This window comes from Papio anubis, chromosome 6 (assembly GCF_008728515.1).
Source record: "Papio anubis isolate 15944 chromosome 6, Panubis1.0, whole genome shotgun sequence".
NCBI lineage: Eukaryota > Metazoa > Chordata > Mammalia > Primates > Cercopithecidae > Papio > Papio anubis.
Genome location: NC_044981.1, coordinates 96,661,005 through 96,676,762, shown reverse-complemented (window position 1 = coordinate 96,676,762; position 15,758 = coordinate 96,661,005). Strand labels below are relative to the sequence as shown.

Sequence of the window (15,758 nt, the reverse complement as noted above, 5' to 3'; positions counted from 1 at the left end):
ATATTTACCCCAGAAGAAAATAAAACTCCCACCATTGCATCAAAATAGCCCCAACAGGGAAATGTTTCAGTAACAATGTACACAGCCCTTCTTCCCCACAACTCAGGTCAGAAATCGGAAGAAATGCATCTCCACGTGGAAGATGTTTGAAGTTAATAGAGAAAACAGCAGGTTATCTAGAAGCTGGACTGTTGGTTTAGGGTTATCAAGGGACTAGTGTGGAGATCTTTGCCTACTACCATATTTCTTAAAGACATTTTTAGTAAGCATTGGTCTAAGAAAGCTTGTTTGCGTGTAGGTATGTGTGTGTGCGTGTGTGTGCGTGTGTGTGAGAGACAGCTCTTTTGGAAAGCTGCTACGCACTCTGCTACAGTCGCCAAGATTTTTAATATGAAGATATGAAATGATCAGCGAATGTAACAATCTAATGATTCAGCAAATATTGTGCTGCAAGACCAGAGCGGCAATAATTAAATCCTTAGAGTATTGGTGGCAGTTTTCCGGCCCCAAGTCTTCTTTTTTCCATCTAGTCAGCAAACACACTTAGTAACGCACACTCATTCACAAACACACATCAGAATTCCTCAGGATTCCATCTACTTGGGATGAAATACTCCAAATATTGGGCAAAGTACCATACGGTAGCACTTACCATATTTGAAGCCTAACTGCTGAAAATACACACACACAAACACATGCACACACACCCGTGTGCGTACACACACATTTCCAACGATATAGATACCTGTTTAATTCTGTCCACAGAAACAGTCATTCCTGTGGATGCTTGTTGCTAAGAGCAACGTGCTTAAGTACCATCTAAAGGCATGAAAAAAGCATGAAAACTACTACAGTAGGGATCCAGCTCTAACCCAGTGCCTCTTTTCTCATCAGCAGGCTTTTTGACTGTGGGCATCTGTATGAATGTGTGGTAGGGTGAGGTTCCCTTTTCGAATGTATGTGAAACATCCCTACCTTGGTTCTACAAAGCCTAGGAGAGATCGTGAATTTTATCATTGGGGGGAAAACACACACACACACACACACACACACACACACACACGGGAAAATGGGAAGACAGGAGATGCTGTTGGCATGATAGAAGATGCAGGCAATCACTCTTCAGTTTAAATTTGACTGAGTGACTTAATGTGTCTGCATTTATGTCAAAGACATATGCTCAGGATTACATGGTGTCCTGCACTCTTTGGTCTGAATCCACTTAAACTGTCAGAGGAAGTGCCTACAATGGGAGCATTTATCCTGTTGGCTTTCTCCTTTCTTCCTCTTATCTACTTTAGAGAACTTTTCCTGACTAGTTCTGCTCCTACTAAAACTCCTTTGGCCATCCAGAGCACCGGAGCGTCGCCCATGCTTCATTTATCCAAGCAATCACTCTGACCCTCTGACCAGGGTTTCCACTGGAATCCCACGTTTAGATTTTCCTCCAAGCTCCAAAGAAAACCTGATTCTCAGAAAAGCAATGCATTTCCATAAAAAAAAAAAAAGTAACTACCTAGCGTCTTTCATCTTGCCAGAGTGAAATAAAGATGCAGACTTAGTCACCCCTCCTTAAACAACTACTCTTCCCCACCGCCCCCAGATACTATCTTTCATTAATTAGTCCATAACGTCCAGAAAGCTGTGAGAGGGGGACTCAGCAAGTTAAAAGCAAAAACAAACAAAAAGCTGTTCTAATTTTGACGGTATTTCTTTCCAGCTAAGTAGCAGCCTCCCTGTGTTAAGTAGAACCTCGAATCTTACAACATTTTTTAAAGCTCTGCATCCCAGTAAGGGGACCAGGGACTGGAAAAGCGGTGAAAACAATCGAAAAGGCTCTCTGGCAAAATAAATGAAAAGGATTAGTACCTTTCATTTGCACGTGAGAACTGCCCTGGTCACTGGCAGAAGCGGACAGGCGCAACTCGCCAAAGAGTTACCGGGTGTTAACTCACCAGCCTCGCAAGCTGAGAGGCGTGCAGCCCTGGCGCGCACTTTCGCACGGACAGCGCACCCCTGCAAGCTCGCAGGGCTCCGGGGGAGACAGGCGCGAGTGGCGGCTGACCGTGCCTCCAGCGTCATCATCATCTCCTTGGCAAGCTACTGTGGGAAGGTAATGCAGAGACCACTACCAGACACTGGCCCTCCCTTCACCCTCCCGCGGCTAAAAATAAAAATAAAGAAGAGAATAAATGAAAGCACAAGGAGTTCTTTAAAAGCCCCAGGAGACGACAGAACAGTGAGCAGATCAGAATCCACGGAGCCCACTGCCAGGCAGAGCGAACCCGCCTGTTTACATCCGGCTGCCTCGGAGCGGATACCAGGCAACCGAGAGAGATGGGGAATCTTACCAAATCTTAATACATGTGTAGTTCCTTGAGAATATCCAATCCACAGTAAACAGAGCAGGAGTTTAACGGTGCGCCTGAAGACTGGATTACTTAGAACGGGGAAAATAATCTTCATGGTGTTTCTGTGCCCACACGCACGGCACCCACTTCCCCGATCTAGCGTTCGGCTCCCGGGTTCGGGCAGAAATAAGGATGCGTCGAGTGGTGACCGCAGACACGATCACGGCATGGTCACAGAGAGAGGAAGGAGTCTCCGCTTCCCAAACCCATTAGCAATCGCTGCATGTTCTTCACTCACTGCGCCAAGGAACAACCTTCCACTGCAAGGAATGGTGGGACATCCATGTTAGTCGGAGAGCATCCGGGAGAAATCCAGCACGCACACCCACAATGTCCGGCCGCGCGAGCCTGTGGAAGCAGAGGAGGAGGGAAATCAATAGGAAATCCAGCCTTGGTAACGGACGAGATGTCGATAGCAAGCCACAGCCCGGCACAAAAGGCGCTTTGCTGGCAAGGGTTTTGCCAGGCCCTATTCTACTGCACTGCTGCACAGCTTCTGACGTGAAGCCAAGATTAAGTGAGAAAGATTGAGATAGCTGCTCTCCTCTTAAGGCTCCCGGCCAGTGAGCTCCCCAATATCTATTATGCAACCGATCTGACAGCCCGCCTTGAGTTGCAAGAAAGAAGTCGATTTATTTATGTAGAGGACATTGCTTTTATTTTCAGTAAGTCTTTGCTGAGAGAATGACTGGTGTATGTAAGCGGGCTTCTTATAATCAATTGATGAATTTCAGTAAATTACTAGCTAAATCAAAGTCAGTTTTTCTGGCAACTGTAAAAAAGAAAGTGATCTAAGACGGAGGGATTTACTGCAAATCTAACTTGTGGTTAGGTTGAAAGAGTCTTATTTATACTTATTTGTTTGTTTGTTTTGGCCAGGAATGAATATAGATTGGAATGCAATTGGAGAGGTAAACCCACTCTTTAAAAACTTGACTGGGGTATTCCTTGATTGCTACTCAGAAGTAGAAATTTCTTCAGTGAACTTTTATGGGAAAAATATCAAATTAAAATGGAGAAATTACATTTTCCACCCATTTTTTAAGCTCAAAGAAAATAATTGTGTGAATATAAAAACAATGATGTTTGAATTGGTGCAGCAAACTCTAAAGCCTTCAATAATTTACTCCCAAATTTCTTTGCATTTTGGTTTTTTGAACATTCTTTTTACTAAAGAGGCAGAATATGAGATCATAGCTTGAGCGACATTGAGTGTTATAGATTCCTCTAAAACTGTCTTATCATTTGCTAGTTTTCTGGTGGAAATATTTAGAGTCACCAGGTAGTAACTCTCTTGGCTTTCATTAGGAGTTTATTCAAGAAATAAAGTACAGAAATAGAATTTCTTTCAACATAAAAATACATTTTTATTATTAAAATAGGTAATATGCTGTCTACTTATTAAACATATGCAATGCTGATATTTTACACTAAGTGAAACTAACATGTATAATAAATATATCATTGTCAACATTTTTAAATGATTAAACATCACAAAAGGCAAACTGTTAGACCTATATCTTATAATTAATCTATTTTTCATAACCAACTAACAGGGCATAGGTTAAATTTTACAAAAAAAATACTATTTGAAGGCTAATTTTTAAATAAGGAGTGATATGAGTGATATGAATATTTGACTGGTTATTTTTCCTCCAAACAGCAAAAAACACTATAATGTTTTCATTTCATTAAAGTGATTTTTTAACTTAAATTTTCTTAAGATATTATAAGGTGCTGATTTAAAGAGAAATCTACATTTTGCAAAGGCATTAAGTGGCATTGATTTTTTTTTAAGATGGAGGCAATAACAGCAGTGTCAAAAATAAGTATCATGAATGGCTAGTTCTGCAGTCTAGCAGGCAATTCAATCAAATAATTCGACTATTTGAGCACCTTAAAAGGAACACCTAGTGCTAAAACCAAGGATATCTAGCGACTCCTTCAGTTCATGTTTAAAATCTCTCTTATAAAACACATACACAGCCCAACATGTTCTGCCTTGTATTTGCTGTCTCATTTATTCCATTCTGTTTGTTCATTTTCTTTTTGATCCTAGCAGAGATAATAATGACTGCCAGGGGAAAAAAAATAATTCTTTGCATTTTTATCTGCCAATATAACTGACATCTACTGCCTGAAAATAGCATTTTTTATTGTGACTAATCAAAATACTGAAATTTCGCAGTGTAGCTGGCATTTATTGGAACCTGAGAAAACAAAATGTACCATATCTCTTTGTTCATGTATTCCGTTAATATAATGACATTTTACATTATGGTCGCAACTTTTCCACTTGAAACTAGCATTCTAAACTATTTATTTTGGGGGGTTTATTTGGATGTCTAGTTGGAAAAGTGAAAGATCAAACTTCTATATTCGCGAAGTTATTACACAATAAATTAAACAGTTAAAAGACTGTATTTTTTTTTTTACTATTAATTGATCCCCAAATAACCAATTTTGCACATATGGTAAATTAGATTCATTTACATCCATTAACTCAGTTGAAAGGCTTTAACACAACAGATAGCAATTCCACCTGTCCAATTGAACTTCTACAAGACTGGAGACGACCTTTCTTCAGTACCACGGACAGCGCTCCTGGCATTATTTATTCTGGAGTAGTACATTGAAAGTAGTACAATAAATGACTAACATGATATTTGAGTGACAATGTGCAAATTTCTACTACACAGAGTAAAGGAATTGGAATTATTGCATTGTTCACATTATCAAGAGGACTATTTTATCAACTGTGTTGTATTTTTCAGTGCAACTAACTGGGATTGCTTGATAAGCCCAAGATGTAGTCATCTTTTTTTGTAATAAGGCATATTATTAAAAAAACCACATATTAATTGTGAGTTTCCTCATGAACACTGAACTACTTGTTTGTCAGTACAAAAAAAATTGCCAGAAAGACCACAATTCAGAATGCCAAATAACATGCTGTCAATATTCAGTGGCTAAAGACATTTTTTAAATGTACAATTAGTTATCACTTTCAATTCTCCACCTCCAGATTTCCATCTGTTACTAGGGTAATTAGATTAATTATTGTTCTTTCTCATTAAACTCACTCACTTCCTAGGGGGAAAATGATAATTTACCTGCCTATACTACAATAAAATGATTTGGTGGCATAGTTGATGCCTTAATGTGTGGCAATTTTGAAGTTATTACAATTTCTCCCCAATACTGATACCACACATCATAGTTCTGAGGTTATATAAAGGACGAATAAATTCCTTATACAGTATTTCACTGACTAGATTTAACCCTTTTAAAAATTGTGTCAGTTCTGTAATTTGCTCCTTCCTTAAAGGAAAAAGAAAACCACTGCTATTGGATATCAGGCAATTATATATACTAAGTAATAGTAAGATTTATATATTTTATTCTATGGTCTCATTTTTTCCCTCATTTTAACCATATGGCACTCTTTATTTCTAGGAGCCAAAGCTCTGTAGGTTCCAAGGTCAAAGCAGAGATAACAAACTGCAAATACATACATACATGCACACACAGAGAGAAGCTGTGTTTAGAAGTATACTTCAAAAAAAAAATCATAGAAGACTAACACAAATATCAAACCTATGATATATTGACAAAGAAGAAAATGCATATCACGTCAACGTAAAGCTTCTTCCAACAACAATAACAACAAAAACCTCTAGCTTCATCTTTCACTATATTTTTATAGTTGCATATACTAATGACCTCTTATTCTTGGGTACTATTACTTGAGAAGCAATTTTAGTTTCCTATTCTACCAGTGAAAATGAATCTTATTCTAGTTAGCTGCCACCTGCTGGGGTATGAGGAAATGTGTAATAATCTTTATAGCACAACATTTAAAAAGACAATGCCTATACCTTTTGCTGGAAACAGCAAATACATATCCCAAAACAACCTGAATTTCAAAGATGTTTCAAAGGTTCTTACACACCATAGTTATATTTAAATTTTTCACATGGAATTCTTACTAAGGATTCTACTTGACTTGTCACAGAAGTCCTGCTGTTACGTGACATTTGAGAAACCTCATCTTATAGTAACACTTAACCTATTATTCCATCAAAGTGGCCTGTTGCACTGCAACTTAGCTAAAATAAACAGCGTGTTTATATACGGCAATAAAGATCTCAGAGAATAAAGTCAGGACGGAATCAGGTTTCAGTTGAAATCACACTGTTGCATACTTGCAACTCACTCTTCTTAACTATGCATGCTTTGGTATCCCTTATGATTCTGAACACATTATCCGTTCCACCAACATTCTGTTGCACTGATGATTAATGACATTTAGAGTTTTGATTAATTTTTAGATACTAAAATAATTGTCTTAATTAAGAAATTGAAGTGGAATAAATTTACATATCCCAGAACTTTATTTTTTTTTTTTAATTTCAGCCTGTGTGATCTTCAATGGGTTTAAATAGGAGAAAACAAACAGATAAGACTTCCAAACATTGCTCAATTCTCTATCACATTCCTCTTGTGCATTTCAATTTTTTGTTGTTTGTTTGACTCAAAAGTTTTTAAGGCCACTGGAAGTTGATAGGCTGTCTTGGTGATTACAGGAATAGACTCGATAAAGTTAGAAAGTAATGAACTAAGACAAATCAAGATTGAAACACAATTGCATTTCCTCCAGCAACTAAACTGACTAATTAAGACTCAAATGAACCAATCATCTCTCGTGAAATGAAAATAATCATCAATCCATAAGATAATTTCTGATGACAGAATACTTACAGTATGAAGATGAATAAATGATAGAAGATAATCTGTGCATTACCAAAAGACTAGTAGTAGTAAGTTTTCTAATATTCCCCTTTGCTTAAATTGGAAATCATTATCTAAGGAGCCTCAGCTCGGTCGTGTTGTTTGGTAAAGAAACTCTGTCTCCTTAAAGGTAAAAATATCAGAGGATGTGGTTCGTTAAAAGTTCTTGAGGTTTATGATCCACCCTGGTAACACTGCCCCCTCCTTACCCTAATGGGAGGCCCTCCAAGTTTTTTCAGAAGCTCTTAATACGGGTACCGGTAAAAATAAATGTACTTCCTCAGCGCAGAACTAAGGAGTAGGGTTAATGGAAGGATGGGTGGACAGAAGGAGGGATGGGGAGTTCGTCAGACCCGCAGGCAGACACACAGTTTCTTGCCATCTGTCTCATTCTCTTCGCCTCGCGTGAGTCCCCGTAGCCGAGGCCACTTCCTGACACGTCCACTTATTAAATCATTTTATGTGGAGAACACAGGCGACTGCAGCCAACAGAGCCACTTGCATGCTTGACGGGAATTGGCTGAGACAAGCCCGACAAAGACACTCGCAGTGAATCGGTCCAGCGGATGCCCCGAGCACACTGAGGTCCGCAGCGCTGCTGTTTGCCTTCTTCCTTCTCTCCAGGTGGAAAATGCCCCTCGCCCACCCGCAGTCCCTCCCGTCCTCTTGAAAACAAACACCCTGTGAAGGAGCCCGGAGTGCAGCCCACCGCCGGGTAGTCCTTACCTGGCGCTAGGGGTGAGGTGGGTGGGGAGGGGGTGGGGTGGTCCTCGGGGAGGAGCAGCCGGAGGAGGTCGGGCGGAAAGTCCCCGGCTCCCAGACCGACCAGCGCAGCCGCCGGCGCCGAGCGCGAGTGACGGCAAAGGCGAAGACGGTGACCGAGGAGCAGCAGCGGCGGCGGCGGCGGCGGCAGAGGCAGAGACAGACACGCCTCCTGGCGGGGGTTCCTCGCCTCTTGGTTTAAAGGCGCAGCGCTCCTTTCCCCGCGGCCCCTGCACGCCCCTGGCCACAGCGGCTACTCGGGGATACCTCCCACTCCTGGACCACAGGAGCTAGAGCGAGAGAATTCCTGGTGTCCCTAGACTTGGATGTTACGATGCCTCCGGCTGGACTTCGCTCCCTTAGCGCACACCCGCCTCTTGGGATGGGGAGACTAAGGCCGAGAAGCTCTGTCAGGGAGTGAGTGATGCAAAGCGCCGAGGAATTTGCCTAGCCTTGGGTGGTAACACATATAAGGAGCCCAAACACATTTGCTTCTGGGTGATGGCTTTTATACCTCTCCGAAACCATAGCAACGAAACTTCTCCACTGCCAGGGCTTGGAGGGCAGCTGGTAGTCTCCAAAGTGGACCTCTTAGTCCAACTACGGTCATTTCCCTTTGAGGTTTGCAAGAAAGATCTTGATCTGCGCACCCTCCCACCCCGACCTCCAGCGCACACAGCAAACGCGCTCTGGTAGCGCTGCTGCCGGTATTCCCTCAGATGCCGGGAGTCACAGTGCCCTGCTACCTGCCACCATTGCTGAGAACAGATGCCTGGAAACGGACTTTTCCTGAGTGTCAGGAAGTCGGCGCAATGTCTCTGTGTATGTCTGGCGCCTTAAATAGCAGACCCTCCTCTCCCCACCAAACTCCCGCCCAGGTACAGCAACTCTCAACCTAAACACATTTCAGAAAGAAGTCGGATTCGAGATCTAGTGGGCGCCGAACCTTAGGTCGCAGACTCCAAGATTGGAGAGAGGAGTCTGGGGAGCAGCCCTGGTTTGGCGGTCACCCGTCCAAGTTTTCGGGAGGACTCTTTTAAAGGCCAGAGATGGGGAGGGGCACCTGAGTCCCTGAGTATTCCCGCAGCTTGGCTTCCAGGGAGGGGCTGGAGGCGGTGAGCGCACCAGGCTCTCCCTGCTTCTCCGTGGAAACGATTAGCTTCTGCAAACAATCCCTGAGTTCCGCTCCTCTGGGTCGGAAAAGTCAACATCTATTCAATACCGTTGCTATTTTATCCTCAGCCCTACAATATTAACAGGAGCTGAGTTTAGCAGTTTCCCCCAGAGGAAGTTGGGAGCTGAGATTCGCGAGGAGATTTGAGTGAGACTAAGCGGGAACAGGCCAGGCGCACTGGACTCAGGAGACCATTTCAAACGGGTTGTATAAAGAAGGGGCCAGTTGGGATTCCACGGCTCTGCAGTCCCCTAGCAGTTCCAATTCCTGGTGGCTCTCCACTATCTATCTAATTCCGAGGTCCGGGAAGTAGAGAGGCTCTGAGTCCCCAGGGACCAGTTGTCTGAGCTGGAGACCAGAACTTGCCCTTTTGCTTCCTCCTTCACTGCAGCCCTAGTAGAGCTAAGCCCTCGCCGGACCCTGGCACAGCAGGGTCATGTTCCACACCCTGAGGCTAGCGCCTGGCTCAGAATAGCTCTGAAACACAGAAATTCAGTCCTGCCAAAACCGCCAGTCTTTCCCTCTTGATCACCACCCAGGACGCTCTGCGCCCCGGTCCCCACAACACGCCTACTGAGCACATTCTTGGGTGGGGCAGGGTGGGGGTAGGGGGACTGGGGGCTTATGTTAAGGAGAGATGCGTTAGTGGCAATGGAGAGTCCGTTAGTCATTTGAAGATCCCAGGGGTGGCTGGGGAGGTTCCCGTAATTAAGTCAACAGCAGCCTTGTTCTACCCAGTAAATAAATAGTCAATGACTCTATTGTGCATCCTGGAGCGGGCAGCACAGACGCGTGACCGGTTCTGGGCGCCTGGGCTCCAGCTGCTGTGACCTGCAGCCTAATGGGACCTCGAGGCACAGCCGAGTTTGGGCCAGACTCCGAAAAAATTCCCCATTCTGTCCCATTCCCCCATGGGAGTAAAGGAAGACAACTTGTCTACTGGCTAAAGGCGCTCTCCTTGTCATGATTACATCCACCCACTTCCAGGGAGAAAGGAGCAAAACACCAGCACGAGCAGATTCCAGTGGAAATCCCTGAGTGAAGGCACCCAGCTCTTTTGTGATAACTGTGAGGGTGTAGAACAGAGTATGTCTAATTTGACATTATGTGTTTAGGGTAGTGTCTGGTATGCAGTAGGCGCCGGATAAAGAATGGTACTGGGATAGACCTTCCGCTTTCCACACTGTTGCCCCAGGCCCACTTTGTACTTGGAAAAGGAGAGGCTTACTAACAACTTCTGTTAGTACTGTGTATGATTTGAGAGCCGTGTCATGAATCTAGTTTTTTTGAAGCAAACAGGACACACTTGTAAAGACAGAAATAACAAGTCCTAACAACAGCATAGGAGAAAAGGGAGAGAGCTGGGAGTGTAGAACAAATCAAAATTATGCGTGCTGTGACAAATTAATTTGTTCAATAGCAAAATATTATCTAGATTCCAATGAGAAAAACAGACTAACAAGGGAGCATTAGATACTACACAATCTATTTAACCCTTCAAAAATAATCCAATGCTATAAAGAGATATTTCTCATAATTTATTTTAGGATTTAGGAAGTTAAACATTTAAGGAATGAGATCTCAAGTAACTTCTGAGGCAACCATGAAGCTTTTTTCTTTCTATTTCCAGTCACCCTTAAGATTTAGTCTTCTAAAATTTAGAAGGTTGCTAAGTCCTTCAGCTACAGTCTTATACAGGAACCACATCCCCACTCTCTCTTGCCCAGCTCCCAGCCTCTCTTTCTTCCCTCTCAAAGTGCTCTTAGAACATTAGCAGCTCAAGACTTCAATTTCTGAAGACACAGCAAAGACAAATCTGAATTCAAGCTAACCACCAGGATGTGTTTGTTTGTTTTGGCTTGATTTTGTTGAACTGAATGTAAAATTGAAAAGTATTATTTTGGATCATCTCATTCAACACCTTCATTTCATAGGTGGTAAAAAACAAAGTGAGAGAAAAGGAGTGACATACTCAGGATGTGGCAGAACTGAGACTGCCTTCTAGCTGTGCAGAGCAGGATCAGGCTATCTCTTGTAATCTCTTTCAAAACTTAAACTCATATGAAGTCAAGACTTAAAGACATTTCAAGGAAATCTACTCTAGTTCAGTTTTCACAGACCTTTCTCTCATCTGAAAACAAAATGAACACATGTGCAATGACTTCAAAATTTTACATGCAATAGTAGGAGATGCATAGATGCCTTGAAGGCCATCATGGGCTGGTGAGGGGTCTCTGCATCCTAAACTGAGAACTACCAATCTATTCCGACAATGTCATTTTAGAGATGAGAAAATCTAGACAATGAGAATTTAAGAGTCACAGAGTGGGTTAAAAAGTTCTAGGACTAGAGACCCGGTATCTTACTTCCCACCTATTTCCATTCTCTCAGGTCATTTTAGCCATAATTGGACATAAACATGCTGAAGAAGAAATGAACGGATGTCCTTGATTAGTCAAGAAAGGATGGGACCTAGTACAAGAAGACGGGGTTACCTTGGAATAGGAGAAGGGCCAATAAACCCAAGTAATAGGAAGGGAGGCAGAGTATATAATGCAGATGTCAATTAGTTTTTAAGTGTGGTGTTGAGACTCTATTTTTCCCACATGAGCTCCAAAAGCCCTATGCTGGGATACTTTGCTCCACAGACACCTTCCTTACCACCCTCTGCCTTCCACCATCCTAACTCTCATGCAGATGGCTGTTTTGCTTGGTCTCACCTAAATAATTTAGTACTGAATTTTTCAGTAAGGGAAGGGAAGGGGAAGAAGAATAGGAACAGAAAGAGGATACGAGGTCCTGTTGTTGTTCTTTGCGTTTTCTTCATGAATAAAAGTGAAGAGTAAGCTGAGAGTCTTGAGTAGGGAGAAAAGTATTAGATGTTTAAGAAGAATGGAAAAAAATGTGGCACTTTTATCAGGAGCACAGAAGTGTGAAAGGATAATAAAATGTAGTTGGATACTTGTCCAACAGTCAGGGCCATTCTACCTTGATGACTTACAAATGTTTGAACATTTCAAGAACTCTCATTCTTCCTTTCTTCTCATTCTTCCAGTATAATCTTAGGCTCTTGAGGTTACAATACTTTGCATTATCTCCCCTCATCTACTCCACCACCGTTACCTCTTCCCTTACCAATTCCTAAATCTCCAAGTCCTACTTCAAAACAATTGAAGTAGCTAGTTATAAGATCAATGTAAAAGTAATTCCAGTTTTTAATAACTTATTATTTTTTTATTTATTTATTTGTTTTGAGACACAGTCTCGCTCTCTCACCCAGGCTGGAGTGCAATGGCACGATCTCAGCTCACTGCAACCTCTGCCTCCCGGTTTCAAGAGATTCTCCTGCCTCAGCCTTCCAAGTAGCTGGGATTACAGGCGCCAACTGCCACACCCAGCTAATTTTTTGTATTTTTAGTAGAGATGGGGTTTCACCCTGTTCCCCAGGCTGGTCTTGAACCCTGAGCTCAGGCAATACAACCACCTCAGCCTCCCAAAGTGCTAGGATTGCAGGCGTGAGCCACCACACCCAGCCATAACTTATTCTTTTAGCAAGTATTTATTGAGTACCAACTATGTTCCAGGGAAATGAGGACACAACAATGAGGAAAAAAATTTGAGACAATACACCTTCTATCTATGACATTTCTAAAGCCACAAGGTAACTTCTGTTAGCAAGGTTATGATATTCTTGCTTTTACTTCTTTAGAAAGCACTAATAGAAAAGCAGGAATGTATCCGCAGAACATACACAAGTGGCATCTCTTAGAGAGGTGTGTTGTGCCAGAAAATATTTTGTGCTGGACTCCCCACCCTACCTCCAAAGAAGAAGTAAAGAAGCAGTTATCATTAGGAATATGGAAAAGTGGAGAGAAATTCCCACTCTGTGCAGGATGGGAAGGCATACAGGGGCAGAAGTATACATTTCCTCAAAGCACAGGATCTAATTTGTCAAATAATAAGGAAATCCCCAAATATATATCCTTAGGACTATCCTCTCGCCACCTTGGCTCTCTACTTTTTTCTGGGAGCTTAATGCAAGGATTCAGGGATAAACAAATTATTATTTGTCTAAAACCTACTATATTCTAGGCAGGCATACTTCTGCATAAGATACTACATTCAATTATTTGAATGGTCTTATCAAATGCAAAATTCTCATTTTAAAGATGAGTAAATTAAAACAGAAAGAGGTCATGTAATTTGCCCATGGATGCACAGTTAGTGAAGGTAGAGCTAGCATTCAACTCTGTAGTTTATTGTTCTTGCTGGTGCATCAGAGAAGGAAAGTGGGAAAAAGTCGTATCTGTAACAGCTCTCTGTTTCAGATCAGAAAGGGTTTCAGATGTGGTTTCTCGATGCAAGAGATAAATCTCTATGAATTATACTGGGAATATGGAGGGCTAGAGAATATGGAGCAGCTCAGATTGAGTAGATTTGAGGGTTACCACCTCAGTAACCCCCCGAGAAAAGGGTTTGGAACCAGAAATCAGAAGAAGCTTTCTCTTAGAGGGAAAGCCAGCTTAAAAGTAAGTGGAGAGATCTTGCTTTCAGCCTTTATCAGAGTTCAAGCAAACGCGCAGAACTTGAACTGATCCGCTAAGAGTGTTTTCAACAGATCCCAAATGATACCACATGCCAACAGCATTTTTTTGCAGTGAGAACTGAAGACAAAATCACTTCTGGTAATAACCCTTCATCCACAAAGATAATGTGTTTTTAGTCATTCCTTCCATGAGACAACCTATGCTTATTAGTTACTAATACTGACTATGTGACTGTCCAGTGGAGACAGGCAAAATAGACACTGGAGATGATTTCTAAGAGTGTTGTGTTCATGGATTGTTCCAATAACAGTATAGAATTCACTTGTATATGTCAAAGGATTCAAACCAACTTTGTAAACTGGTTCAGAATGTCAAACCAAGATTTTTATTCATTTTATTTCTATTTATTTAAACTGTACAACATGATGTTTTGATATACATATACATAGTGAAAATTTTACTACAGTCGGCTAATTAAGATACTCATACCTTACACAGTTCTTTTTCTCTTTCTTTCTTTCTTTCTTTCTTTCTTTCTTTTTCTTTCTTTCTTTCTTTCTTTCTCTTTCTTTCTTTCTTGTTTCTTTCTTTCCATTCTTTCTCTTTCTTTCTTTCTTTCTTTCTTTCTTTCTTTCTTTCTTTCTTTCTTTCTTTCTTTCTTTCTTTCTTTCTTCCTTTCTTCCTTTCTTGTTTCTTTCTTTCCTTTCTTTCTCTCTTTCTTTCTTTTGTAACAAGAACACTTAAGATCTAGTCTCAGCAAATTGTGATTGATTCAGTTCACCACAGAAGAAGTCATTTTGATGCAGAATTAAGACTGTTTCCTTAAAAAGTTTTTCCTGGAGGGCTCATCCATGTTGTAGAAAGCTACTATGGAAGGCCTTTAGAAACTGACCAGGGTGTCAATAGATTTTCTTCCTCTAATTTAATGTACTGACTCTAATTAGAAAAGTTTTCAAATCTTTTATTGCAGGTGAGCTCAGCTTCAAGGGCTGACATTCATTAAAGATATGGACACTCTGCTAACTACCTGCATTTCACATCCCTTCCTACTGAAGGATCACACAGGCTGCTCTATCAGGGTTGCTATGGCCTGGTGTGGATGTGCACTGTTGGAAAGCACACAACACAGATAATGGAATTCAGTTATGGTTTTTAATTCTGCAAATTAATGGATGAGGCAATAAGTTTAAAATGAGAGGAAAATGAACAGAGATGAAGCTAGAATAAAAATGTAGACCCATACTCTGTATGATAATGAAAAGTGTGAAAATCAGAAAATAAACTTTTATTTTTCAATCTGTTGTCTTAACAAACTTTTAATACATAACTGTTTCAATCTGCTTCCAGATCAGCATCCCTTTGTAAACACATGTTAAATTTGAGTACAGAGAGATGGACAACTGCAATGCATCACTTAACTGCATCAATATTTTATGTAGTTGATCATATAAAAATCAGAAGCAGATTTAGCCTTCTCTGTGGACTGTAGGGACTAAGGGTTTGTTGACCACATTTCCACTTCATAAACAGAGTTATCCAACCAAGACTTGTTTACAAACTAGAAATGTAGTCAAACACACTGTTCTGATGCTTCGTTTACTCTTCTAAGCCAACAGATTGACAGTTTTAGAGCTATTTCTATGAAACTAGATACATACATAATTAAGAAAATAGGAGAAAATAATCTATAATATGGAAAGTAATAATATATGATAATTAGAAACTGACATTTTGTTGGATAAATCAGAAAAAATATAGTAATATCTATATTTTGTTTCAATATTCACTCATTTAAAACAGTACATAGGTTTTATACTTATATGCATTTTGTATACTTATAACACTACAACAAAGAAATTAGGTCTTGAGCTCCAATTGTCAAAAGCCAGAATCATGGAAGTTAGTCTCAGCTATAAGGGGGTAGAATCTAGAATTTACAATTTTTTTAACTTATTTCTCCAATTTCATATGTATAACTAAAAACTGTCAAGAGGTATATATTATCCTCATTTTATAAATGAAGAAAAAAAAGCACAGACCAATTTTATGGCATAGCAAAGACAACACCGGACT

At 41.0% G+C, this 15,758-nt stretch overlaps 1 protein-coding gene across 8 annotated transcripts in view; it reads right to left on the bottom strand.

Moving 5' to 3' along the window:
• Positions 1-8,078, bottom strand: part of GRIK2 (glutamate ionotropic receptor kainate type subunit 2) — a 684,613-nt gene extending 676,535 nt beyond the window's left edge. For 4 of the 8 annotated variants that reach the window (XR_002521364.2, XM_021936819.2, XM_021936820.2 and 1 more), the window contains exon 1: positions 2,352-7,398. Coding sequence is in view for 7 of the 8 variants with exons in the window: in XM_021936819.2 (XP_021792511.1) it covers positions 2,352-2,466 (115 nt within the window). In the remaining variant the exon portion in view is untranslated. The other 4 variants (XM_021936816.2, XM_031667694.1, XM_021936817.2 and 1 more) reach the window with 4 other exon arrangements.
• Positions 8,079-15,758: the final 7,680 nt, after the last annotated feature.